This window comes from Oncorhynchus mykiss, chromosome 17, assembly GCF_057628025.1.
Source record: "Oncorhynchus mykiss isolate SJ-2025 chromosome 17, ASM5762802v1, whole genome shotgun sequence".
NCBI lineage: Eukaryota > Metazoa > Chordata > Actinopteri > Salmoniformes > Salmonidae > Oncorhynchus > Oncorhynchus mykiss.
Window position 1 is genome coordinate 50145785 of NC_143038.1, and position 26403 is coordinate 50172187.

The 26403-nt window shown below is 43.2% G+C and overlaps 2 protein-coding genes across 20 annotated transcripts in view; one reads left to right on the top strand and one right to left on the bottom strand.

Annotated features, from left to right (window-relative positions):
• kcnab2a (potassium voltage-gated channel subfamily A regulatory beta subunit 2a) overlaps window positions 1–16834 on the top strand; it is a 119866-nt gene extending 103032 nt beyond the window's left edge. For 13 of the 19 annotated variants that reach the window (XM_090205848.1, XM_090205847.1, XM_090205841.1 and 10 more), the window contains 9 exons: window positions 1260–1304; window positions 1822–1865; window positions 2423–2509; window positions 3595–3680; window positions 3988–4108; window positions 7563–7657; window positions 9191–9311; window positions 12237–12325; window positions 12877–16834. In XM_090205848.1, the coding sequence (XP_090061974.1) occupies window positions 1260–1304; window positions 1822–1865; window positions 2423–2509; window positions 3595–3680; window positions 3988–4108; window positions 7563–7657; window positions 9191–9311; window positions 12237–12325; window positions 12877–12966 (778 nt within the window). In that variant the 3' untranslated portion in view covers window positions 12967–16834. Of the gene's footprint in view, window positions 1–1259; window positions 1305–1821; window positions 1866–2422; window positions 2510–3594; window positions 3681–3987; window positions 4109–7562; window positions 9312–12236; window positions 12326–12876 lie in introns of those variants that run through there. The other 6 variants (XR_016488003.1, XR_016488002.1, XR_016488001.1 and 3 more) reach the window with 3 other exon arrangements.
• Window positions 16835–18722: 1888 nt separating this feature from the next.
• Window positions 18723–26403, bottom strand: part of LOC110494423 (uncharacterized) — a 95541-nt gene continuing 87860 nt past the window's right edge. The window contains exons 27-38 of the mRNA XM_090204197.1: window positions 25528–25656; window positions 25243–25371; window positions 24990–25118; window positions 24718–24849; window positions 22684–22812; window positions 22445–22573; window positions 21451–21579; window positions 21205–21333; window positions 20986–21114; window positions 20734–20862; window positions 20452–20580; window positions 18723–20175 (exon numbers count right to left, since the gene is read on the bottom strand). Of these exons, the coding sequence (XP_090060323.1) occupies window positions 20105–20175; window positions 20452–20580; window positions 20734–20862; window positions 20986–21114; window positions 21205–21333; window positions 21451–21579; window positions 22445–22573; window positions 22684–22812; window positions 24718–24849; window positions 24990–25118; window positions 25243–25371; window positions 25528–25656 (1493 nt within the window). The 3' untranslated portion in view covers window positions 18723–20104. The remainder of the gene's footprint in view (window positions 20176–20451; window positions 20581–20733; window positions 20863–20985; window positions 21115–21204; window positions 21334–21450; window positions 21580–22444; window positions 22574–22683; window positions 22813–24717; window positions 24850–24989; window positions 25119–25242; window positions 25372–25527; window positions 25657–26403) is intronic.

A 26403-nucleotide genomic window follows, 5' to 3' on the forward strand; every position in this document is an offset into this window, starting at 1 on the left:
CTGTGATGTCAACCAGAGAACCTTGGAACACCCTCGCTGTAATGTCAACCAGAGATCCTTGGAACACCCTCGCTGTGATGTCAACCAGAGAACCTTGGAACACCCTCGCTGTGATGTCAACCAGAGAACCTTGGAACACCCTCGCTGTGATGTCAACCAGAGAACCTTGGAACACCCTCGCTGTGATGTCAACCAGAGAACCTTGGAACACCCTCGCTGTGATGTCAACCAGAGAACCTTGGAACACCCTCTCTGTAATGTCAACCAGAGAACCTTGGAACACCCTCGCTGTAATGTCAACCAGAGAACCTTGGAACACCCTCGCTGTAATGTCAACCAGAGAACCTTGGAACACTCTCTCTGTAATGTCAACCAGAGAACCTTGGAACACTCTCTCTGTAATGTCAACCAGAGAACCTTGGAACACCCTCGCTGTGATGTCAACCAGAGAACCTTGGAACACCCTCTCTGTAATGTCAACCAGAGAACCTTGGAACACCCTCTCTGTAATGTCAACCAGAGAACCTTGGAACACCCTCTCTGTAATGTCAACCAGAGAACCTTGGAACACCCTCGCTGTGATGTCAACCAGAGAACCTTGGAACACCCTCTCTGTAATGTCAACCAGAGAACCTTGGAACACCCTCTCTGTAATGTCAACCAGAGAACCTTGGAACACCCTCGCTGTGATGTCAACCAGAGAACCTTGGAACACCCTCGCTGTGATGTCAACCAGAGAACCTTGGAACACCCTCGCTGTAATGTCAACCAGAGAACCTTGGAACACCCTCTCTGTAATGTCAACCAGAGAACCTTGGAACACTCTCTCTGTAATGTCAACCAGAGAACCTTGGAACACCCTCTCTGTAATGTCAACCAGAGATCCTTGGAACACCCTCGCTGTGATGTCAACCAGAGAACCTTGGAACACCCTCGCTGTGATGTCAACCAGAGAACCTTGGAACACCCTCGCTGTGATGTCAACCAGAGAACCTTGGAACACCCTCGCTGTGATGTCAACCAGAGAACCTTGGAACACCCTCGCTGTGATGTCAACCAGAGAACCTTGGAACACCCTCTCTGTAATGTCAACCAGAGAACCTTGGAACACCCTCGCTGTAATGTCAACCAGAGAACCTTGGAACACCCTCGCTGTAATGTCAACCAGAGAACCTTGGAACACCCTCTCTGTGCTTCATTGTCTATATATGTTCTGTGTGGTCTCACATGTAATGGGTTTTCTCCCCCTTCTCATGTAGACGTTCCAGTCTGGTGATCACAACAAAGATCTTCTGGGGTGGAAAGTATGTTGTCTCTTCTCTGGTTGTGTGTCTGAATGAGAAATATGCTGCTCTTTGTAATGTGTCTGGGGCTGTGAGTGATTGGCACTGTCATAGAGTATATATGTAATGCCATGCAGATAATTCCTCCCTCCCAGTGGCCCTCTGGTTAATGTGATAATGTGTAGTCCATGCTGATGTTATTATAAAGCAATAAGGCCCGACGGGGTGTGTTATATTGGTCATATACCACAAACCCCTGAGGTGCCTTATTGCTATTATAAACTGGTTACCAAAGTAATTAGAGTAGTAAAAAGACCTAGTTTGTCATACCCGTGATATACGGTCTGATATATCACAGCTGTCGGCCAATCAGCATAGGGCTCGAACCACCCAGTTTATAATGGGCTTTTAGTCAAGCTGAAATGTATATATTGGGATGTTACTGTGATGGACTGAATGATATGATGAAAAGAAAAGAAAGCCTTGCTGTGGCTCTGCTGTAATTCAACTGATTCTGGAATATGTTTTTCATCCATAGAGCAGAGACTGAAAGAGGGTTGTCCCGAAAACACATTATAGAAGGTAAGCTCATCCTGTCCTTGATCACGCAGAGCAAGGGCAGAATGAGAAATTAAATGCTGACATTGCATCAGACAACATCCTGATTAGTAATTTTGGCTCCAGGGAGAAGAGACTCCAATTTGATAATTGTGGACTCTCTTGGGGGATAGGAGTCTTGCTGAGAAAGATCCTAGTTCCTCTTTTCTCTGAAAAATAACACCTTATTAGAATCACATTATTTGAAAATTCTACCTGCAATATTGAGCACTACCTCACAATTAGAGCCCAGGGGGGGCAAAAGGGAATGTCATGTTTATCTGAACACTTGCAGCCATTCTGACGATGCCATTCATGTCACAGTGTAATAAAGCAACATTTAAGGCATATTTCTTTGACAATTGCTCTTTTGATTGGCTATTGTTAGGTTTTGTCCCCCCAAAAATGTTAATTGGCATCAGACCCAAAAAAACATCAGTTGGGCTGTACTCGCAATAGTACACTCAATAAGATATGACTGCAACTATGTCCCTGAACAATAATAGTGTGTGTAACTGTGGCTGTGATGCATGTCGTTGTAGGTTTAAAGGCCTCACTGGAGAGACTGCAGCTAGAGTATGTGGACGTGGTGTTTGCAAACAGACCGGACCCCAACACTCCCATGGAAGGTAAGGAGGAACATCTTGGTCCGCCTCTATCACTGGCTTCTGCTGTCTGCCTCTTCTCTATTCTCCTGCTGGGTTCTCTCCATCCCATGAGCTTCTCTGACATGCCTATGTCCATTCTAACTCACTAGGCTACATGTTTCTGTGTAGTGCATGAAACTATGTCCTCATTTCACCCCATCCTTCCCTACTGGCTTGCTTCCCAATGCCCTGGGGAATGTTAAATATGAGTAAAAACTGCTGGAGCAAAAAATAACACAATTAAAAAAAATAATAATAATAATATATGTTTTATTGTCACATGCTGTACACCGGATAGGTGCAGTGAAATGTGTTGTTTTACAACACATTGTTTTAAAACCGGAACTGCACGATCCTATAGAATGTTGGAGACAAGTCTGCAGAAGAGCTTTAAATGACAGAGTACTCTGTGTGTTCTCCCGTTGTCAAACAGTATTCATCTGTCCTCTATGGGCCATGCTACAGTAGGAAGGTCACAACACCCTCAGACTGTCCCTGTTACTGTTACTCTGCCCTGACACAGACCATCTCCGCTGTTGTTGTACCTAACATGACTCCTGTCATTCTATTTCTGCCTCTCTTGAACCAGGGATAGCTGGTATGTAAAAAAAAATAAATGCATGAGCTTTGGATTGATCCATTTCTTATGTTTTACCCATCTGCCCTTTTAGGAGTTCAACAGTTGATAAACTGCAGTAGTTCACAGGGAAAGGTTTGAACCTGTACCTGAAGAAGTACTTTGGCCATCTGGTGCACCTCTCTGTCACTAGCCTGAGGACAGAACAGAGAGAGGGAGAGAGTGGTGCTGCTGCTGTGTTAATGTTACAGGCTCTCCTAATCACTCTTTTACTCTCTCTCTTTCTCTCTTTCTCTCTCATCCTCATTGTGTTTGCGCTTTCTGTTTTTGTTGCACACAAGCTCAAACATGGCCATCGGGCAAACTGTAAATCACTTGCTCATGTCTGACTGACTTTCTCTACTTTGGATCAAAACAGTTTGCTACACAGCATTTGTCTCTCTGCTCATTGTAGTGTGTGCGTGTGTATTGTTTTATTTTTGATTGACAGAGACGGTGCGGGCGATGACCCACGTGATCAACCAGGGCATGGCCATGTACTGGGGCACGTCCCGCTGGAGCCCCATGGAGATCATGGTGAGACAAACACACACAAACAGCCTCCTCTCCTTCCGGTCATCATTCTGCCCAGACCCAGTCTCAGCACCGGCAATGACATGACACCACTATAACATCCTCTCACTGACTGTGACATATTCTGATCATGACTTCCATAATATTGATTGATTGGCGTCACAACCATGGGTCCAACATGTAAAGTGTTGGTCTCATGTTTCTTGAGCTGAAATAAAATATCCCTGAAATTGTTCATGCTTTGATTAGCCAGTGCCTACTGTACAGTACTCTTCAGGCTAACCGCTGCTGTTCCCTGTGTGTCCTGTAGGAGGCGTACTCTGTGGCGCGGCAGTTCAACCAGATCCCTCCCATCTGTGAGCAGGCAGAGTATCACATGTTCCAGAGGGAGAAGGTGGAGGTGCAGCTGCCAGAGCTCTTCCATAAGATAGGTGAGTGGAGCTGGTCTGGACACTGAGATAGCTATTAAAGGTAGACTCAGCAATATGACGTAGATGAACAAAGTAAGCAGCATAGTGGGTCAATTTCTGCAACAACTGGGAGCCTTAAAACGCAAAGTTAAAAATGAAGCAAGCTCCTGCACATGCGCAGATACTGTGTGTGACTTTGTCTTGCATCTTGCTCATCACAATATCTGCGATGCTGCTCGTAGAAAATGTCATTTAGCTGAGTCTACCTTTTTAAATGATTACGAACAAAAATATAAACACAACATGTAAAGTGTTGGTCCCATGTTTCATGAGCTGAAATAAAAAATACCTGAAATTGTTCAAATGCACAAAAAAAAAATATTTCACTAAAACGTGGTGCACAAATTTGTTTCAGCCCTGTTAGTGAGCAATTCTCCTTTGCCAAGATAATACATCCACATGACAGGTGTGGTATATGAAGAAGCTGATTAAACAGCATGATCATTGCATGGGTGCACCTCGTGCTGGGGACAATAAAAGGCCACTTTAAAATGTGCAGTTTTGTCACACAACACAATGCCACAGATGTTTCAAGTTGTGAGGGAGTGTGCAATTGACATGCTGACTGCAGGAATGTCCACCAGAGCTGTTGCCAGAGAATTGCATGATAATTTCTCTACCATAAGGTGCCTACAACGTTGTTTTATAGAATTTGGCTGAATTTGGCGGTACGTTCCACATGTGGGCCTATGCCATCCCAGGCCCACCCATGGCTGCACCCCTACCCAGTCATGGGGAATCCATAGATTAGGGCCTAATTAATTTAATTTGACTGATTTCCTTATACGAACTGTAACTCTTATACGAACTGTAGCTCTTATACGAACTGTAACTCTTATACGAACTGTAACTCTTATACGAACTGTAACTCTTATACGAACTGTAACTCTTATACGAACTGTAACTCTTATACGAACTGTAACTCTTATACGAACTGTAACTCTTATACGAACTGTAACTCTTATACGAACTGTAACTCTTATACGAACTGTAGCTCTTATACGAACTGTAGCTCTTATACGAACTGTAGCTCTTATACGAACTGTAGCTCTTATACGAACTGTAGCTCTTATACGAACTGTAGCTCTTATACGAACTGTAGCTCTTATACGAACTGTAGCTCTTATACGAACTGTAGCTCTTATACGAACTGTAACTCTTATACGAACTGTAACTCTTATACGAACTGTAACTCTTATACGAACTGTAACTCTTATACGAACTGTAACTCTTATACGAACTGTAACTCTTATACGAACTGTAGCTCTTATACGAACTGTAACTCTTATACGAACTGTAGCTCTTATACGAACTGTAGCTCTTATACGAACTGTAGCTCTTATACGAACTGTAGCTCTTATACGAACTGTAACTCTTATACGAACTGTAACTCTTATACGAACTGTAACTTGAAATTGTTTCATGTTGCGTTTATATTTCTGTTCAGTATAGATAGTATCATTATTATACAGTTATCGGAAGCTTACATACACTTAGGTTGGAGTCATTAAAACTCGTTTTTCAACCACTCCACAAATTTCTTGTTAACAACTATAGTTTTGACATGTCCGTAAGGACATCTACTTTGTGCATGACACAAGTAATTTTTCTAACATTTGTTGACAGATAGATTATTTCACTTATAATTCACTGTATCACAAATCAGCCAAGACCTCTGAAAAAAAATTGTAGACCTCCACAAGTTTGGTTCATCCTTGGGAGCAATTTCCAAACGCCTAAAGGTACCACGTTCATCTGTACAAACAATAGTACGCAAGTATAAACACCATGGGACCACGTAGCCGTAATACCACTCAGGAAGGAGACGCTTTCTGTCCCATAGAAGTGAATGTACTTTGGTGCGAAAAGAGCAAATTGTTTCCAGAACAACAGCAAAGGACCTTGTGAAGATGCTGGAGGAAACCTGTACAAAAGTATCAGCATCCACAGTAAAACTGCCAGCAGCATATCACCCTGCATACCACTGCTGGCTTGCTTCTGAAGCTAAGCAGGGTTGGTCCTGGTCAGTTCCTGGATGGGAGACCAGATGCTGCTGGAAGTGGGGTTGGAGGGCCTGTAGGAGGCACTCTTTCCTCTGGTCTAAAAAATATCCCAATGCCCCAGGGCAGTGAATGGGGACACTGCCCTGTGTAGGGTGCCGTCTTTCGGATGGGACGTTAAAAGGGTGTCCTGACTCTCTGAGGTCATTAACGATCCCATGGCACTTATCGTAAGAGTAGGGGTGTTAACCCCGGTGTCCTGGCTAAGTTCCCAATCTGGCCCTCAAATCATCACGGTCACCTAATAATCCCCAGTTTACAATTGGCTCATTAATCCCCCTCCTCTCCCCTGTAACTATTCCCCAGGTTGTTGCTGCAAATGAGAACGTGTTCTCAGTCAACTTACCTGGTAAAATAACGGATACATTTAAAAAAAAATAAAAAATTTAAATTTTTAAAAAGCCAGACTACGATTTGTAACTGCAATTGGGGAAAATGGAACTGTTTGGCCATAATGACCATTGTTATATTTGAAGGAAAAAGGGGGAGGCTTGTAAGCCGAAGAACACCATCCCAAACGTGAAGCACGTGGGTGGCAGCATCATGTTGTGGGGGTGCTTTGCTGCACAAGGGACTGGTGCACGTCACAAAATAGATGGCATCATGAGGAATGAAAATTGTGGGTATATTGAAGCATCATCTCAAGACATCATTCAGGAAGTTAAAGCTTGGTCGCAAATGGGTCTTCCAAATGGACAATGACCCCAAGCATGCATCACAAAGCCTTGACCTCAATCCCATAGAACATTTGTGGTCAGAACTGAAAAAGCTTGTGCAAGCAAGGAAGCATACAAACCTGAATCAGTTGCACCAGCTCTGTCAGGGGGAATGGGCCAAAATTGTTATTATTGTGGGAAGCTTGTGGAAGGCTAGCCGAAACGTTTGACCTAAGTTAAACAATTTGAAGGCAATGCTACCAAATACTAATTGAGTGTATGTACATTTCTGACCCACTGGGAATGTGATGAAAGAAATAAAAGTTTAAATAAATAATTCTCTCTACTATTATTCTGACATTTCACATTCTTAAAATAAAGTGGTGATCCTAACTGAGCTATGACAGGGAATTTTTGCTAGGATTAAATGTCAGGAATTGTGAAACTGAGTTTAATTGTGTTTGGCTAAGGTGTGTGTAAACTTCCGACTTCAACTGTAACTCTAATATGTAATTCTATGATTGCGTAGATAAAAGTATGCTGCATCTACCAAAGGTTTCTTTGTCAATTTTGTGTTTTTCTTGGTAAATACCGGATGCTGTCCTGTCTCCTATTTTTGGATGACTTAGTATATAGACTGAACAGCATATTTGGAGTGGTGATGGTGACGGCGCTGACCCAATGTTCCCATGTTTTCAGGTGTGGGGGCAATGACATGGTCACCGCTGGCCTGTGGGATCATCTCAGGGAAATACGACAGTGGGGTACCACCTTACTCCCGCGCCTCTCTTAAGGTAGCGTTACCCGCACCCCTCTCCTGCCCCCCCTGTTCACCTCTTTTGTTTCTCCTTTGGTCTCATGTCAACCCCTCTTCTCCCTCAGCCCTCTTCTTATCCTGGCTGGTTCCTGTCTTAATGGCTGTTTTCTGTGTCTTTCAGGTTCTAGAACTTGATGTCTCCTAGATGCGTTTGTTTTTGAGTGCCCTGTGACAGCATACTCTGTGTACCAACTCTGTGTATCCATTCTGTTTACCAGCTCTCTAGCAACTCTACCACCAGCAGTTATTTGGTGGTGTCAACATAAGCATCTTATCTCACATTTCACATGTGAGGCATGCACACTCACTCGCTCGCACACACACACACACACACACACACAGAGGCACGTGCATGCACACTCACACGCGCACACACGCGCACACACACACACACACAGAGGCACGTGCATGCACACTCACATGCGCGCACACACAGATCAAATGACAACAACATGCATATACTGCATCACCAATTCAGAAACTAGGGCTTACTCTGTGCCTGTGTTGTTGCAGAAGTATGCAGGGTTGCTATGTCCTTTTAACCCTGTACAGTTAAGGAAACCATTTCTCCATCTAACTACGTGGATAATGTTCTCCTGAGTAGAGCTTTGCATACGGATCATTCATTCGTATGTTGTGGTGTTGGCGCCTGATCAACGACAGTGTAGGTGGCTGATCCAATCACTGATGGGTTGCTTGTTCCTGATCTTGTCATTGGATTACACAGGCTATTACACAGGAAATGAAATCCCTTTGTCAAGGTTGCTTTTAGCCTGTTGAAATATGTTGACTGTACATTCATATTTAGAAGGAATAATACACAATCGCAACAATAATTATACATTTATTTAGATCCTGGAACAAATGTGTGTTTGCACTGTATGTGTGTGAAACATGAGAGATGAGCCAGAGAGGGTCCTCCTCTCTGCCTGCTGGGGGCTGAACAATAGAAGAGTTTTGACAACCAGACCCTGGTCTACCAAACAGAGTCACGTGTTTAAAAGCAGGCCCTGGTCTACCAAACAGAGTCACGTGTTTAAAAGCAGGCCCTGGTCTACCAAACAGAGTCACGTGTTTAAAAGCAGGCCCTGGTCTACCAAACAGAGTCACGTGTTTAAAAGCAGGCCCTGGTCTACCAAACAGAGTCACGTGTTTAAAAGCAGACCCTGGTCTACCAAACAGAGTCACGTGTTTAAAAGCAGGCCCTGGTCTACCAAACAGAGTCACGCGTTTAAAAGCAGGCCCTGGTCTACCAAACAGAGTCACGTGTTTAAAAGCAGGCCCTGGTCTACCAAACAGAGTCACGTGTTTAAAAGCAGACCCTGGTCTACCAAACAGAGTCACGCGTTTAAAAGCAGACCCTGGTCTACCAAACAGAGTCACGTGTTTAAAAGCAGACCCTGGTCTACCAAACAGAGTCACGTGTTTAAAAGCAGGCCCTGCTCGACACAGGTAGTGCAGTGCCTCAGTGTTGGGCAGGGCTGTGTTTTTGAGCAGGCTGTTTCAACAGGGCTACCAGTGGTTGAAGGACAAGATCTTGAGCGAAGAGGGCCGGCGTCAGCAGGCGAAGTTGAAAGAGCTGCAGGCAATCGCAGAGCGGCTGGGCTGCACTCTGCCCCAGCTCGCCATCGGTACGCCGACACACACTGCCGCTCTCTCTCTCTCTGTCTGTCTGTCCGTTCCTCGTCCCTCTGGTGGTTATCAACTGTTGGTTTGTGTGTGAGAATGTTTGTCTGTATTATGTTGTATGTCTGTTTGTGGTAATCTAGTTCTTAGACGCTAGAGCAGCCAGGATTCTTTTCCTAAACCCAAGTCAGCCTTATCAAGTCAGTGGTAATAACTTGCTACTGATTCTGTTGGTGAGTTTACTGTCGCGTGCACTGGTGTGTGTGTGTATATACGATGAGCAAGTGTCCCTATTCCCCACGTCAGCAGTAACATGGAATGGCAGACATAAATCTGAGCCGACTGGGGCGATGGGGAAGGAGCCTGTTGACAGATTCCCAGCTCTGTGGAGGGCTATTAAAGCGTGGCAGATGAGAGAGGGAGACTGTCCCGGGACCACAATTCTATGTCACCCGAGAGTCGCTACATTGGAAAAAAATATATCCGTTAGTTACCTAGAGCCTGTTATTTTATATGTTTAAAGTAGCTGTGTGACGTCATAGATGGCATTGGCCTAAGGTGCGTTTGCTACATTGCGGAACAGTTTGTATTAAACTTTCCCCAAAACGTTCTGGTATGATCTTGAACAGAGTTCAGAGTTACATTTCTCCTGTTTGGTGGGTGTGGCGAGATGTGGCTTGAAGTAATGAGGGACATATTTAAAGGGGGCGGTGGCTATGCTGACAACCCACAACGCAACCCCGCCTCGTTTTTCAACTGGTCGTTCAGTACAGAATTGTTTTCGTTGAATTGAACGTTCCAGAACATAAAAACGCAGCCTTGGCCAGTGAGTGAATAATTCCTGTCATCTGTTTGACATATATACAGTGGGGCAAAAATATACAGTGGGGCACCAATTGTGCAAGTTCTCCCACTTAAAAAGATGTGAGAGGCCTATAATTTTCATCATAGGTACACTATGACAGACAAAATGAGGAAAAAAAATCCAGCAAATCACATTGTAGGATTTTTAATGAATTTATTTGCAAATTATGGTGGAAAATAAGTATTTGGTCAATAACAAAAGTTTATCTCAATACTTTGTTATATACCCTTTGTTGGCAATGACAGAGGTCAAACGTTTTCTGTCTTCACAAGGTTTTCACACACTGTTGCTGGTATTTTGGCCCATTCCTCCATGCAGATCTCCTCTAGAGCAGTGATGTTTTGGGGCTGTTGCTGGGCAACATGGACTTTCAACTCCCTCCAAAGATTTTCTATGGGGTTGAGATCTGGAGACTGGCTAGGCCACTCCAGGACCTTGAAATGCTTCTTACGAAGCCACTCCTTCGTTGCCCGGGCGGTGTGTTTGGGATCATTGTCATGCTGAAAGACCCAGCCACGTTTCATCTTCAATGCCCTTGCTGATGGAAGGAGGTTTTCACTCAAAATCTCACGATACATGGCCCCATTCATTCTTTCCTTTACACAGATCAGTCGTCCTGGTCCCTTTGCAGAAAAACAGCCCCAAAGCATGATGTTTCCACCCCCATGCTTCACAGAAGGTATGGTGTTCTTTGGATGCAACTCAGCATTCTTTGTCCTCCAAACACGACGAGTTGAGTTTTTACCAAAAAGTTCTATATTGGTTTCATCTGAGCATATGACATTCTCCCAATCTTCTTCTGGATCATCCAAATGCTCTCTAGCAAACTTCAGACGGGCCTGGACATGTACTAGCTTAAGCAGGGGGACACGTCTGGCACTACAGGATTTGAGTCCCTGGCGGCGTAGTATGTTACTGATGGTAGGCTTTGTTACTTTGGTCCCAGCTCCCTGCAGGTCATTCACTAGGTCCCCCCGTGTGGTTCTGGGATTTTTGCTCACCGTTCTTGTGATCATTTTGACCCCACGGGGTGAGATCTTGTGTGGAGCCCCAGATCGAGGGAGATTATCAGTGGTCTTGTATGTCTTCCATTTCCTAATAATTGCTCCCACAGTTGATTTATTCAAACCAAGCTGCTTACCTATTGCAGATTCAGTCTTCCCAGCCTGGTGCAGGTCTACAATTTTGTTTCTGGTGTCCTTTGACAGCTCTTTGGTCTTGGCCATAGTGGAGTTTGGAGTGTGACTGTTTGAGGTTGTGGACAAGTGTCTTTTATACTGATAACAAGTTCAAACAGGTGCCATTAATACAGGTAACGAGTGGAGGACAGAGGAGCCTCTTAAAGAAGAAGTTACAGGTCTGTGAGAGCCAGAAATCTTGCTTGTTTGTAGGTGACCAAATACTTATTTTCCACCATAATTTGCAAATAAATTCATTAAAAAATCCTACAATGTGATTTTCTGGATTTTTGTCTGTCATAGTTGAAGTGTACCTATGATGAAAATTACAGGCCTCTCATCTTTTTAAGTGGGAGAACTTGCACTATTGGTGGCTGACTAAATAATTTTTTGCCCCACTGTATGTAATCTACTAGAACCATCCCATCCTGTCCTGAGGATCCTTGGATTTTAAATTAAATCCTGGGAAAGCCTGAGATTTGGTGGGTCAGATCTGTTCCTGGAAGTGGACTCTGTCTCATCATCACCAGTGTGTCTGGAGGTTCTAATCCCACACCGTGTTTGAACACAGTGGCATAAGGTCTCCTTACAGAAGTACACTAATCCTTTTAGACAATATCACATCTCCAGATCAAGATTACTGAATACAGGTGGGGCTGTGTTCTGGGTGTGTATGTTCAGGTAGGGTAGGTTATGTTTATTGTGTGTGGTGTTGTATCTGGAAGGCAGTGTTATACAGTACATGTGTCTAGCATGTTTGTGTTAGGAGGTCTATATGTGTTTAGTATGTTTGAGGCACTGGTGGGGAGGGACAGGGTTATGTGGGAGAGAAAGACTTGTTTGTGTAGTATATTGGGGTGTCATTGCTGTTTACCCGTCCCCTACAGCGTGGTGCCTACGAAACGAAGGGGTGAGCTCCGTCTTATTGGGGGCGTCCAGCACCGACCAGCTGATGGAGAATATAGGAGCAATACAGGTGAGACCACACAGTGAGGGTCCAAGTGAGACCACACAGTGAGGGTCCAGGTGGGTGTGTCTGAGCAAGCGAAAGTGTGTAGATTTGCATAATTTGTCAATTAGTTTTGATAATCAATCAACATGTTTAATTGGTTCAAAATGCCACCCCCTTCGAGCCCATAACAATGTCACATTCCTAAAATGGCTCTCCCTTATGGCCCTTTTTATAAAGCAAAACATTTCAAATTTCAGTCGAAGTGGGATTTAAGAACCAGAACCTTCTGTGTTCTTAGTTATTATGTACTACATTCAGTGTGGCATTGTGTTCAAGAGCTGTAACGGCTGTACTTTGTGTGTGTGGGCGTGGGCTTTTGCATGTGTGTATTCAGCATATGTGTGGTCTCCTTCAGTGCATTTGATATTTAGTTTCCAAATGTTATGTCCACATTACCAGGGGCAACATACAGTACTATATATACAAATGGTACAAAGTATGTGTAATCTTTACAAGTGAACCACTACCTCTTGCCTTCTCTGTTTCCTTCAATGCATCTGTAATTTCTCCTGCAGGTTCTTCCCAAACTATCCTCCTCCATCACGCACGAGGTAGATAGCATCCTGGGGAACAAGCCGTACAGTAAAAAGGACTACCGTTCCTAACGCTTCGCCACCGCGCCAGTCAGCCAGGACTGCTCCAGGGCTGCTCCAGGGCTGCTCCAGGGCTGCTCCAGGGCTGCTCCAGGGCTGCTCCAGGACTGCTCCAGGACTGCTCCAGGACTGCTCCAGGACTGCAGCGCAGGTCCATGCCCCACCTTTGCCTGATCCTCTGTTTGCTTGAGCTTTACTGAATGAGACCCCGGCGCATGAGTCTGGCCCCACCTCGGCCACCCTGGGGAGCATCATTTAGACTTACAGGGAAAAGAAAAGGAAGATAAATAGATACGTGACCTCCGCAATGGAAGGAAGGATAGGTAGAAAAAATACAGAGGGGGTTAACTAGATGAATCCGTTATACATACAATTCAGCCGAAGCTGCAGTTTAAAAACCGAAGAAAATATTATTTCTAAAAAATAAAATAAAAAGCACACGCTTGCTTGGCAGACAGATATAATTGTATTTTTGGTGGAATAAAATCTAAATACTGAATGCTTACCAATGGAATTTAAGTTTATACAAATATACAACAAATTCTCTGTTGCACATGTATAGCAACACATTTGTTTTTGGGAGTTCTGTTTCCAATTGCCTGTACATGTCCATAACAGTTTCTCTTAAACATCTGTTTTATTTGTGTGGTCTACATAATCTGTGTACTAGCCTCCTTGCAGGCAGAACAATCAGCACTTTAGTATTGTACAGTTCAGTCATTGAGAGAGGATGAAATAATTAAACCGTCTCACACATGGTCAGTCCTGTTTCAGTTTCCTATCTGTTCCCCTCAGTCAATCTGGTCTCCACAGTGCTGGTTCTGCCAGGCTTGATCCTGGTGCGCTGACTAACCCCTAGTCTGAGTCCTACCTCTGAGCTGCACTAACTGCACCAGCCAGGTAGGACTGCCCCCTAGTGGAAGGATTTAGCTCTGCTCTGAGCTCTGCTTCTCTCGTGTGCCAGGTCTGTCATCTGTCAATAAGAACCTTGAGCAGGCTAGTTGATTGCCATAGAAAGGGTTAATTACTGGCCATGTAAAATGATGGCTGTATCTGTATTTACCTTTGTGTGGCAGTGTTACTTTCTGAAGTTTTACTAACTGCATCAGACGTAATGGTCTTAATTGTGCTACTCAAGTCAGTTTTACAGACCTCTTTATTAGTCATTTTAGAGCAAATTCTCATGAAAATGGCACATTACCTAAATTGTGCTCAATGTGTGTGTGTGTTGCCTTATTTAGGCTCATTTTGAGCTGTGCTGGGCTGAGACAGCAGGCCCATAGCTGCCATTGGCCGTCAGGGCACAGACTGGTCTTGAGCCCCATTTATGCCTCGTTCGGATATAAATCCTTTGTCCTGATCTTGTCCACATTCTGATTGTGCCTACATTTTCAGACCGGTGTAGATGACTAAAAGACGCATTGTGATCTTCCTGATCTACTCCGGAGGTAGTGAGGCACGCATTGTGTCTGGATATCTTACAAGACAGATCTGGAAAGAGAAACCATTTAAATTATCATTATTCTGCTTTTTAACATCATTGACTGGTGACATTGACCTACGGCATCAATATGTGTTTTAAAATGAATACATATTATTTTGAAAGAATAACTGTCAAATCATTTGCATGCAGGGAGGGACCAGGAAATCTGAGGACACAGTAGACGGATATGAGACACATTTTAATACCATGTTTAGATCTATTTCAGAAAATGTGGACACAATCAGATCATGGACAAGATCAGCACAAAGGGCGCAAGTTATGAACAAGGCTTGAGACAGTAGTTCCTGGTATATGGAAAGACTCATTGGTTTTAGTGGCAGCTGTTCCTGCCCAATCAGAGTGAAGACTGACGTGTGACATATGCGTGCGAGGCTTGCTAGGAAGAAAGGGCTGGTTTGTGTCAGCAGCTCAGGGATTTGGAACAGGGAATGTGTGTACTTGTTTGTATACCTGGTTAGTGTATTTAGATGTATTTAATGTGTGCGTCTTTCACGTGTGGATGTGGACCTGTCCAATGTCCAATCAAGACATTTTCACGTGGCTTGAGCCAAAGATATTCCAACATCTTTCAGCGACACAGCTAAGTGTCTGTCGCTTGTTGGAAGAGTATAGCGACCGACTTAAAATGCGTACTATCTAGCTTATTATCTATGGGCTCTCTTCATGTGTACAGCATAATCACTTGACCATGCTGTTCTATGCTTATACCCACATATACAGTACACATGCATTGTACACTACTTATGGAATGATCTGTTTATTTTCAGTTGGCAGATGATAATCAATACATTTTCAATAATCGTATACATTGCACACTGAAGACATCTGACGCTGCCCTGGATCAGTATTCACTCTCTTGCTGTTGGGTCCTCTTACTGTGAGACAAAGTGGAGAGCATGTGATGCATACATCCTCCAGCATGAGCCCTCGTCCCCCAGCCTATGGGGATTATTCTGACAAGCAAGGGCATGCTTACAAGTGGAAATATAAGGAATACTGGCTACCATCTCATTCTCAGATTCAATGATTACAGTTGTATAGTACTGTAGTGTCAGTGAGTATGACAAAATGTAATGGGGGGTGAGGTTTGGATGCTTCTCAGGCAAAGTGAAGAGGTGTGTATGCTTTGCTAGACCCTCTGGTCGGACAACAAATACTTGGCATAGTGGAAACAAATGCTCCTTTTGTTTTTAGCATCTATGAGTTAAATATAAACTGTGTACATTTGATTTGCTGTGTCTGGCAATGTATGTCTGAGTGAATTAGTAGAAAAGGCCAATGTGGTTTTCTCAAAAAAATGGAACTCTGTTTAATATTTGTTCATGATTTTCTGTCTGGTCTTCAGCAGGGAAATGACTGAAAAACATTCAGCACCAATGTTTAATACATAAAATAGCTCAAAGGCATTGCCACAACGATGAGTGTTTTCCATGGACGTATTTTGGTGGTCTTTGTCACAATATCAATTGAATTTGACATGTACATGCACAGAGCTGTGCACTGATTTGCCTGGTGATAATTGTAATGGTGTTGAGTGCACCTCTAGGCTGCCCTGTAGAGGTTGATGAAAACCACAGAACTCATACATTTTCTGGCTTGCTCCTTACTGGCATATTGGGCTAGGAAAGCAGTATGAGTACTAGTAAAGCACTATGGATTTTTATTGCAGAATTTGATCTGAATATAGTAGTGTGTTTGACTTTAAACAGCATTGATACACCACACATGATGAACTACTGTCCGTATAGGTTTGCTGCATTGTGTCCACAGTAGAACTGGCATTCCTTGGGCTGCTCCTACCATCTCCTGGTCCATTCAAGCCTTTCCAGGAGTACCTGCTTGTCACCCTTGGTGGTCTAGGACCTGTGTGTGTGTAAGTCAGGCTGTTTAGTGAGTAGACTCATCATTGCAGGGTTAGGGTCTCTGTGTTCCAGTGTGTTTTGATCCCCTGTCCAGTGCCCCCTCCACACAGCCACTGTAACATATTATAGTATTGATGTTACTTTCAGCTCAGACCGCTATGACATCAGACCTGCAGATTAATGACGCTCATCACAGAATGCTGTATGTTAGAGATCATTTGTTTCTGTTCTGGCCTTTCTTTCACCGTGCTGCATTTTCCTCTGTTAATATTGCATCAATGTAAAGATTGACATAAATAAGCAATTTATTATGCATTGTCTTATCTCTTGTATGTACATAGTTTGACCTTTTTGTATATAGTTATGGTTGTGATCACCTCTGCCTTTTCATTCTTTTTTTATTTTCATTTGCGGGCATTGCTAACTGCACTGTGCTTGAATCTGAATTTAGACAAAATGTACAGGTTCGGTCTTTAATAAAATGACAATGAAAAAATATGAATTTGAAAAACAACACTTCCATGTGTCTGTTTCATTCATTGATTGTTTTTATCTTATGGGTTATTAACTGGGTGTCCTGATTAAAAAATCCTGTCCATTGTCTTGACCTGTATACAATATATACTACAGAAATATAAATATATGTAAGAGCACTTTATACATGTAAAAACAAACAAAGTACTGTATAATATTACCGGGATGAGCCAACTATCTGCTCAGGTCATATGGTTCCTGATTCACTGCAATCCAAAGGGGTGAACTAAACGTTGAGGATATGGATCAAAATTGCCCAATCAAACACTGTAGTAAACAAATGTACTGAACAGAATGTAGTTAATCTACTGGTCAACATACAGTAGATTAAAGCACAATAGCACCAACGTGTATAACAAGTCAATTCATATACTGTACATCAAACATAACTACTGCATTTACTGAAAATGTATCTCTGGTGGACAGACTACGAACATTGAGTGGATTAAACAAGATTAACTTGTAATAGACATACGGGACTGGATTTATAAAGCACTTTCTCAGGTGCTCAAAGCGCTTTACATTGTATGATATGGATTCATCATCTTCTACACTATACAGATACATGGATTGGTTTTGATGGGTGATGTATTGCCTTTGGCTTCGTAAGAGCAGATGACATACAAATGAATGACTGTATATGATGTAAAACTAAACACATTTGTATAGTGATTGTTCTGACAAAAATGCCAATATATACAGAGCCTTGCAATAGTATTCATCCCCCTTGGCGTTTTTCCTATTTTGTTGCATTACAACCTGTCATTTAAATGGATTTTAATTTGGGATTTCATGTAATGGACATATGGACAAAATTGGCCAAATTGGTGAAGTGAAATTACTTATTTTCTTTTCTTTAAGTGGTGCGTGCATATGTATTTCGCCCCTAAATAAGATCTGGTGCAACCAATTACCTTCAGAAGTCACATAATTAGTTCAAGTCCACCTGTGTGCAAGCTAAGTGTCACATGATCTCAGTATATATTCAGTTGAAGTCAGAAGTTTACATACACTTAGGTTGGAGTCATTAAAACTCATTTTTCAACCACCACAAATTTCTTGTTAACAAACTATAGTTTTGGCAAGTCGGTTAGGACATCTACTTTGTGCATGACACAAGTAATTTTTCCAACGATTGTTTACAGAAAGATTATTTCACTTATAATTCACTGTATCACAATTCCAGTGGGTCAGAAGTTTACATACACTAAGTTGACTGTGCCTTGAAACAGCTTAGAAAATGATGTCATGGATTTAGAAGCTTCTGATAGGCTAATTGACATCATTTCAGGCAATTGGAGGTGTACCTGTGGATGTATTTCAAGGCCTACCTTCAAACTCAGTGCCCTCTTTGCTTGATATCATGGGTAACTCAAAAGAAATGAGCCAAGACCACAAAAAATATTGTAGACCTCCACAAGTCTGGTTCATCCTTGGGAGCAATTTACAAACGCCTGAAGGTACCACGTTCATCAGTACAAACATAGTACGCAAGTATAAAAACCATGGGACCACGCAGCCGTCATACCGCTCAGGAAGGAGACGCCTTCTGTCTCCTAGAGATGAACGTACTTTGGTTTGAAAAGTGCAAATCAATCCCAGAACAACAGCAAAGGACCTTGTGAAGATGCTGGAGGAAACGGGTACAAAAGTATCTATATCCACAGTAAAACGAGTCCTATATCGTCATAACCTGAAAGGCGGCTCTGCAAGGAAGACACTGCTCCAAAACCGCCATAAAAAAGCCAGACTACAGTTTGGGGACCTGCCTGGTGTGTTCCTTGTTCTTCATGATGCTCTCTGCGCTTTTAACGGACCTCTGAGACTATCACAGTGCAGGTGCATTTATACAGAGACTTGATTACACACAGGTGGATTGTATTTATCATCATTAGTCATTTAGGTCAACATTGGATCATTCAGAGATCCTCACAGAACTTCTGGAGAGAGTTTGCTGCACTGAAAGTAAAGGGGCTGAATAATTTTGCACGCCCAATTTTTCAGTTTTTGAATTGTTAAAAAAGTTTGAAATATCCAATAAATGTCGTTCCACTTCATGATTGTGTCCCACTTGTTGTTGATTCTTCACAAAAAAATACAGTTTTATATCTTTATGTTTGAAGCCTGAAATGTGGCAAAAGGTCACAAAGTTCAAGGGGGCCAAATACTTTCGCAAGGCACTGTAAATGTCTTGGAATGGCCTAGTCAAAGCCCAGACCTCAATCCAATTGAGAATCTGTGGTATGACTTAAAGATTGCTGTACACCAGCAGAACCCATCCAACTTGAAGGAGCTGGAGCAGTTTTGCCTTGAAGAATGGGCAAAAATCCCAGTGTCTAGATGTGCCAAGCTTATAGAGACATACCCCAAGAGACTTGCAGCTGTAATTGCTGCAAAAGGTATCTCTACAGAGTATTGACTTTGCAGGGGTGAATAGTTATGCACGCTCAAGTCTTCTGTTTTTTTTGTGTTATTTCTTGTTCCACAATAAAAAATATTTTGCATCTTCAAAGTGAAAGGCAGGTTGTATAAATCAAATGATACAACCCCCAAAATCTACTTTAATTCCAGGTTGTAAGGCAACAAAATAGGAAAAATTCCAGGGGGGTGAATACTTTCACAAGCCACTGTATATGGTATATGCACAAATTCCATCAAAATTCTAGGGGGAAATTACAAAAACAATAAACATGAAATATTTTAACATTGCCAAGTATACAAAACAAATATCTCAAGAACAGCAGAGTGAGTCAGTGGATCTCTGAAATCAAGAATGTGTTAGTGTTGGACATTTAGCCCATCTCCACACACATCTCCTATATACCATAGGTTCTTTGTCCAGGATAGGAGTGTGCAGAGGAGGGTAGTCCTGGTAACACCTGACCTCCCTCTAACTACCAGAAGTAGGTCAAAACACCCAGGACCTCATCACTGATGAGTCAGGCCATGCCTGAGTGGGCACCGTACATATATACTACACACACAATGAAAAGCCCTTCACTCTTCAAAACACAGATACGCATACACACCAAAGCATTATCCACCCCAGAGCAAACTTCCCCTGAGAGTCCATTTCTCCATGTCTGTCATCCAGCTACTGTGGGTGCAGCATTATCCTCTCCTGTTGGGGTGTGTATGTCTGAAATAATAATATCCACACTTTTAATCCACTTCAGTTCGGCTTCAGTGAAGCTTGTGCTGCTGCCTCAGTCTCGTTGAGGGGATTGGAGCCTTCAACCAAAAGGGGGAGCTATAATGCGTTATTGTCCAGATGTGAGTTATCCTCCCTCCTGCTTCTGTAGGGGAGGCGTGGAGGCCCACCTGAGGACAGGACACACACAGTGAGAGGAGCTGTCAGTTTACTCTTTATCTCAGCACACATTCATTATAGACAAACAGCACCACGGAGGAGAAATGCAACCTCAACAATTCTGTGCAATTTCACTACAGACAAAAACACCTTGTCAGCACTATAATAAGTTGTTCATTATAAACATGTCAGTTCCAGTCAACTTTTCTCTCCAGTCCACCTTCATTATACCCAGTCCTGTACTGTGAGGGAAGTGTGGTGTGTGTGTGTTGGTGAGTCACTATTACCTTCCTGACAGGTGAGTCCGATCCAGCTGTTGAGACAGGTGCAGCGTCCGTTCCGATGGTCACAATAAGCCCCGTTGTCACACTCACACCTCTCTGTGCAGTCTGGCCCATAGCGGTTTGCTTTGCAGTCTGACAATAAACACACATGCAGGTAAGACAGACACAAGAATATCATTGGAAATAGGCTCAGATGGGGAATATTGGGTTGGCACTTGCTGCACTACCATCACACCGAAATTACTGAATGCTTCCAATTAAACATACAGTATTACTGGCTCTTACCAATGTCACATCTGGGTCCAGTCTTCCCTGAGGTGCACAGACACCTGCCACTCACAGGGTCACAGGGTGTGCCCTCCACACAGTCACATGATTTGGCACAGTTCACACCAAACCTGCCCTGGTGACACTCTGAAAGTTGACATGGTGGAGAACGATGGAGAGCAACAACATATTTAGTCTTTCTTCTATAGATCCTGCAATTGGTGGTTTATCGTAGATAGTATGAGGTCAGTTATGTGGCAGATGTCTCACCTCTGTGACAGCGGGAGCTGTGGTACCCAGGGGGACACACACAGAGGCCTGTGGAGGGGTGGCAGGACGCCCCATTCAGACAGTCACACTGGAGCTGGCACAGAGGGCCATGGAGACCAGGGGGGCATTCTGAGGACAGGCACAGGACACTTTTGATAGAGGATGCAATGCCAGTGGCTTTCACTGTTCTGACTGAGTGCTGACGTGTGTGTCACTCACCATTTTCACACTGACGTCCGTAGTATCCTGGGATACACAGGCAGGTTCCTGTCAATCTGTCACAGGTTCCGTTGTTCCGGCAGTCACACTTCAGCTGGCAGTTAGCTCCAAACGTCCCTGGAGGACATTCTATCACACAAGCAGACAGACACAGTGAGACAGCAGTTAAACCCATCTCATCTCCTGGATGAGTTAGCCATTTCTTATGATTTTGCATAGGTGTACTTATTGTACAGTATCGCTCACCTGTATCACAGTGAGGCCCGGTCCAGCCCAGACCACAGGTACAGCTTCCAGAGACAGAGTCACACAATCCTCCGTTACTGCAGTTACAGCGCTGAGCACAGTCCCCTCCAAACCATCCAGGAGCACAGCCTGCCAATACACAGAAACTACACATTACAAACACACACATATTACAAAAATCTCTTTACCTTATAGACAGACAGAGACACAAACAATCATATTGGTGTTGTAAAAATAATTCAATCATTCAATCATATTGGTGTTGTAAAAATAATTCAATCATTCAATCATATTGGTGTTGTAAAAATAATTAAATCATTCAATCATATTGGTGTTGTAAAAATAATTCAATCATTCAATCATATTGGTGTTGTAAAAATAATTCAATCATTCAATCATATTGGTGTTGTAAAAATAATTAAATCATTCAATCATATTGGTGTTGTAAAAATAATTCAATCATTCAATCATATTGGTGTTGTAAAAATAATTCAATCATTCAATCATATTGGTGTTGTAAAAATAATTCAATCATTCAATCATATTGGTGTTGTAAAAATAATTCAATCATTCAATCATATTGGTGTTGTAAAAATAATTCAATCATTCAATCATATTGGTGTTGTAAAAATAATTCAATCATTCAATCATATTGGTGTTGTAAAAATAATTCAATCATTCAATCATATTGGTGTTGTAAAAATAATTCAATCATTCAATCATATTGGTGTTGTAAAAATAATTCAATCATTCAATCATATTGGTGTTGTAAAAATAATTCAATCATTCAATCATATTGATGTTGTAAAAATAATTCAATCATTCAATCATATTGGTGTTGTAAAAATAATTCAATCATTCAATCATATTGGTGTTGTAAAAATAATTCAATCATTCAATCATATTGGTGTTGTAAAAATAATTCAATCATATTGGTGTTGTAAAAATAATTCCGCACTGTGATCTGTTCAACTCGATTCAGTAGGAACCGTACCTTGTCCACAGTCCTCTCCTCTTTGTCCAGAGCTGCAGTGACATATACCAGTGACAGGATCACTCTGTGCCCCCTCTCCACACAGCACCACGCGGGCACAATCATGCCCATAACGTCCCGCTAGGCATGCTGTAAAAAGAGTACAGGGCATAGTGTTAATGCAGATACTACGCTATTACTGCATATACACTGTTACTGCATATACATTAAGTGATTTAAAAAGCTGAGTAGGAACTCACTGATGTTGCAGTGTGCTCCGATGAACCCTGCTGTACATTCACAGGTGCCAGTGGTGGAGCTGCACTTCCCCCCGTTTTGACACCGACACTCTCGTTCGCAGTTGGGACCATACCGACCTTCCACACACCCTAGGAGCCAAAACAAAGCATTTGACCAGAAATCTTTTAACACACTAAAAGAGAGAGAAAAATACTCAAATAATCCCTAGACCAATTACATCCCCAATGGAAGGTTATGAAGGTGTCATTACCAACAGAGGGTAAAGTAAGTAAGTGCACGAGCCTTGGCGTGTGTGAGCCGGAACAACTCAAAGGAGCAGGAGCCTATCTCCTGTTTCTGTAGCGTGAGGTAGCTTGCTGTACAAGTACACCATTGGAGGCTCCTCAGAGGAGGAAGGGGAGGACCATCCTCCTCAGTGAATTTCATAAAAATTTCAATTGTAGAACATTTAAGTTATCCCTTTTAAATAAAATTATACTAAATATAATCACGTCACCAAATAACTGATTAAAACACAATATTTTGCAAAGGTCTACAGTAGCCTCAGCAGCACTCTGTAGGGTAGCACCATGGTGTAGCCAGAGGACAGCTAGCTTCTGTCCTCCTCTGGGTACATTGACTTCAATACAAAACCTAGGAGGCTCTTGGTTCTCACCCCCTTCCATAGACTTACACAGTAATTATGACAACTTCCGGAGGACGTCTTCCAACCTATCAGAGCTCTTGCAGCTCTTGCAGCATGTCATGTTGTCCACCCAATCAAAATGAATCATAAACTACAGCAACCTAGCACTGCAGTGTATAAAATGTGTTGAGTAGTTGAATCAAAGAGAGAAAGACAATAGTTGAACAGTATTGAACAAATTAATTACTTCCAAAATGAAGGAGAAGCAAGAAAGAAATAGAGAGACAGAGAGATTGTCATTTTTTTTCAATTTCGGTTTCACTTACTTAGCTAGCAAATGCATCTAGCTAGTTTAGCCTACTTAAAAGACCCTGCTCAAAGAGAGGGATGCTATGTTAGCCAGCCGGCTATGGCTTTCCAACACAACACTGGAACTCTTCCAAGTCAAGGTAAGCTTTTGGTATCACAAATGTATTGCCACCGGGGCCCGCCGGTGTAACTGCTTACTGACTGTACACTCTAACGTTACCGCATGATTATAGCAGGTTTACTAACGTGTTAGTTCTATTAATTATGCTGACTATGACGTTACTTTAGCTAATATGGTGACAACGATGTAGGCTGTTTGTAGAGGTTTGGCTTGGAAAGGTTTTTTCGCCTGGTCACATACAGCTGATGTGTTGTGCGTTGAAGTCCACAAGCGAAGGGAAGAGCAGGAATACAACGTGGCTGTTTAGAGAGTGAACTCTACGCGTGATCAGGGATGTATTCATTCCGACGATTATGTTTCTTAAATGGAAGCAAACGGAGCAAAAACGGGCATAAACATACCTGAATTTGTCCAATAGAAACTATTGTTTGCAACTGTTGGACTAATGATTACACCCTATATCAGCTAGATGCAGGCAGGATTGTGCAGGGCGGTATTGAATGTCACTGTCTGGCACCTCAAATTTGTCTCTCAACCTGTGTGCACCTTAATTCTCTTTGATTGGGTGGACAACATGACAGTTCATGCTGCAAGAGGGGGCTGTAGTTTCTGGGGGCTCCCGGGTGGTGCAGCAGTCTAAGACACTGCATCTCAGTGCTAGAGGCGTCACTACAGACCCTGGTTCGATTCCAGTCTGTATCACAACCAGCCATGATTGGGAGTCCCATAGGGTGGTGCACAATTGGCCCAGAGTCATCGGGGTAGGCCATCATTGTAAATAAGAATTTGTTCTTAACTGACTTGCCTAGTTGAAAAAAATATGCCTAGTGCCAAGCAGAGACACATCAGGTCCCTTTTTTCAGTCTTTGGTATGACTTGACCAGGGATCGAACTCCCAACCTTCCAATCTCAGGGTGGACACTAACAACAAGGCCTCTGAGTTGGTACCAGCAGAGGGTGGTAGTGAATAATACATACCCTGGTTACATTTTGGACCCTGGAAGCCTGGGGCGCAGTAACAAAACCCAGTCACTGGGTGGCAGAGCTGGTTGGTCTCAGAACACTGGCACACCTGGTTACAGTTGAGCCCATATGTCCCTGATAGACAGGCTGGTGGGGTAGACAGACAGACAGACAGACAGACAGACAGACAGACAGACAGAGGTAAGCAACATGAAAAAGGAGACATTACAGCTGAAAGTCCAGATTGACAGAGAGGAGAAGAGCTGAGAGGGTAGTACAGTCCTCACTTTGTTCACAGCCATTGCCAGTGAATCCAGGGGGACAGCCACACTCCCCAGAGACATGGTGACAGGAAGTACCCTGGGGACAGGTGCAGCGTTGTACACAGCCCTTGCCATGGGTACCAGGAAGACAGGCTGGAGGTGAAAAGGAGTGGCACTAAAAACCCTGAACATGTATGGCTGAAACTCCTTTCAGCGATAACCAGTGTGCAACAGGCTATGACAATATAAAAAGTTGTTGTCATTAAAACTGGGCTACCTTTGTCACAAAGGGGTCCCCTCCAACCTGGTGGACACAGGCAGTGCCCGGTGACGTGGTGACAGGGGGCTTCATTTTCACACTGACAGCTCTCTTCACAGCTAGCTCCAAACAGGCCTGACGCACAGGCTGAGGGGGAGGAAAAGGAGAGAGGAGGAACTCAGAGACTGTATGTGATAAGAACATTCACTCACAAGAGGGTGCTGTGTTCACTGCTATGTTCACTGCACCCAACATTGATGATCACAAAGACAGTAAATGTCCGCTTCTCTGTCTCTATCTCACCTTTTTCACAGCGCTTTCCGACCCAGCCAGGACTACAGGTGCACTTGCCCGTCTGTCTGTCACACTGTCCCCCGTTCTCACACTGACACTGCTGCTGGCAGTCGGCCCCAAACTGCTCCGCTCCACACTCTGTAACATCAACACACCAACATGACATCACATCAGAGCAGTGAAACCAACCACAGGCTAACAGGGAAACCTATAGTGTTTCTGCTGAGGACAGCAATACCTTCTCCAAACCCGGTGGTTTGACCTAGCAGAAAGTTGGCTCAAGGAAGTGATAACTAGCCACAGAGTGGAGTTGCTAGGTAACACAGCAGCAGCATTAGAGGTTTCCTGTGCCTGGAGTGGAATAAGGGGCCTGGGGCTGAGTTTGGCATGGACGACCCATGGAAAGGTTTATATGGGTGCTATGGGAGGATAGTGTGTGATGTAGAGTATAGTAGGGTGGTGAAATAGAGCCTCTGCGTTGGGTCTAGAGTGAGATGTTTACAGGGCAGACAGGAGACTGTGGGGTCTAGCAGAATGTCTGCGGTCTGAGGAGCATGCAGCTCTGTGTCACACACACTGCCAGGGAACAGCACCAGGCAAAAACAAATGAGCTAAACAAGGGCAAATTAGGATGGAGACTCATTTGTTTCCAGAATACAGTAAAACAAACCACAGGGCCAATGTTCTAAATGGTTTCTACCATTTCAGGTAATGCTATTCTTAGGCATGTCTGTCCAGACGACTCCAGACAGAGCCTTGATGCTTTTCCATAGCCTGCATTTCTAGTAACTGACTGGTACTGAATGGGGAACAATTATCCTGACTGGATAAATGCTTTAGGTCAACAGTCACAGAACATGATATTATATGGTAGTAAGGCATGAG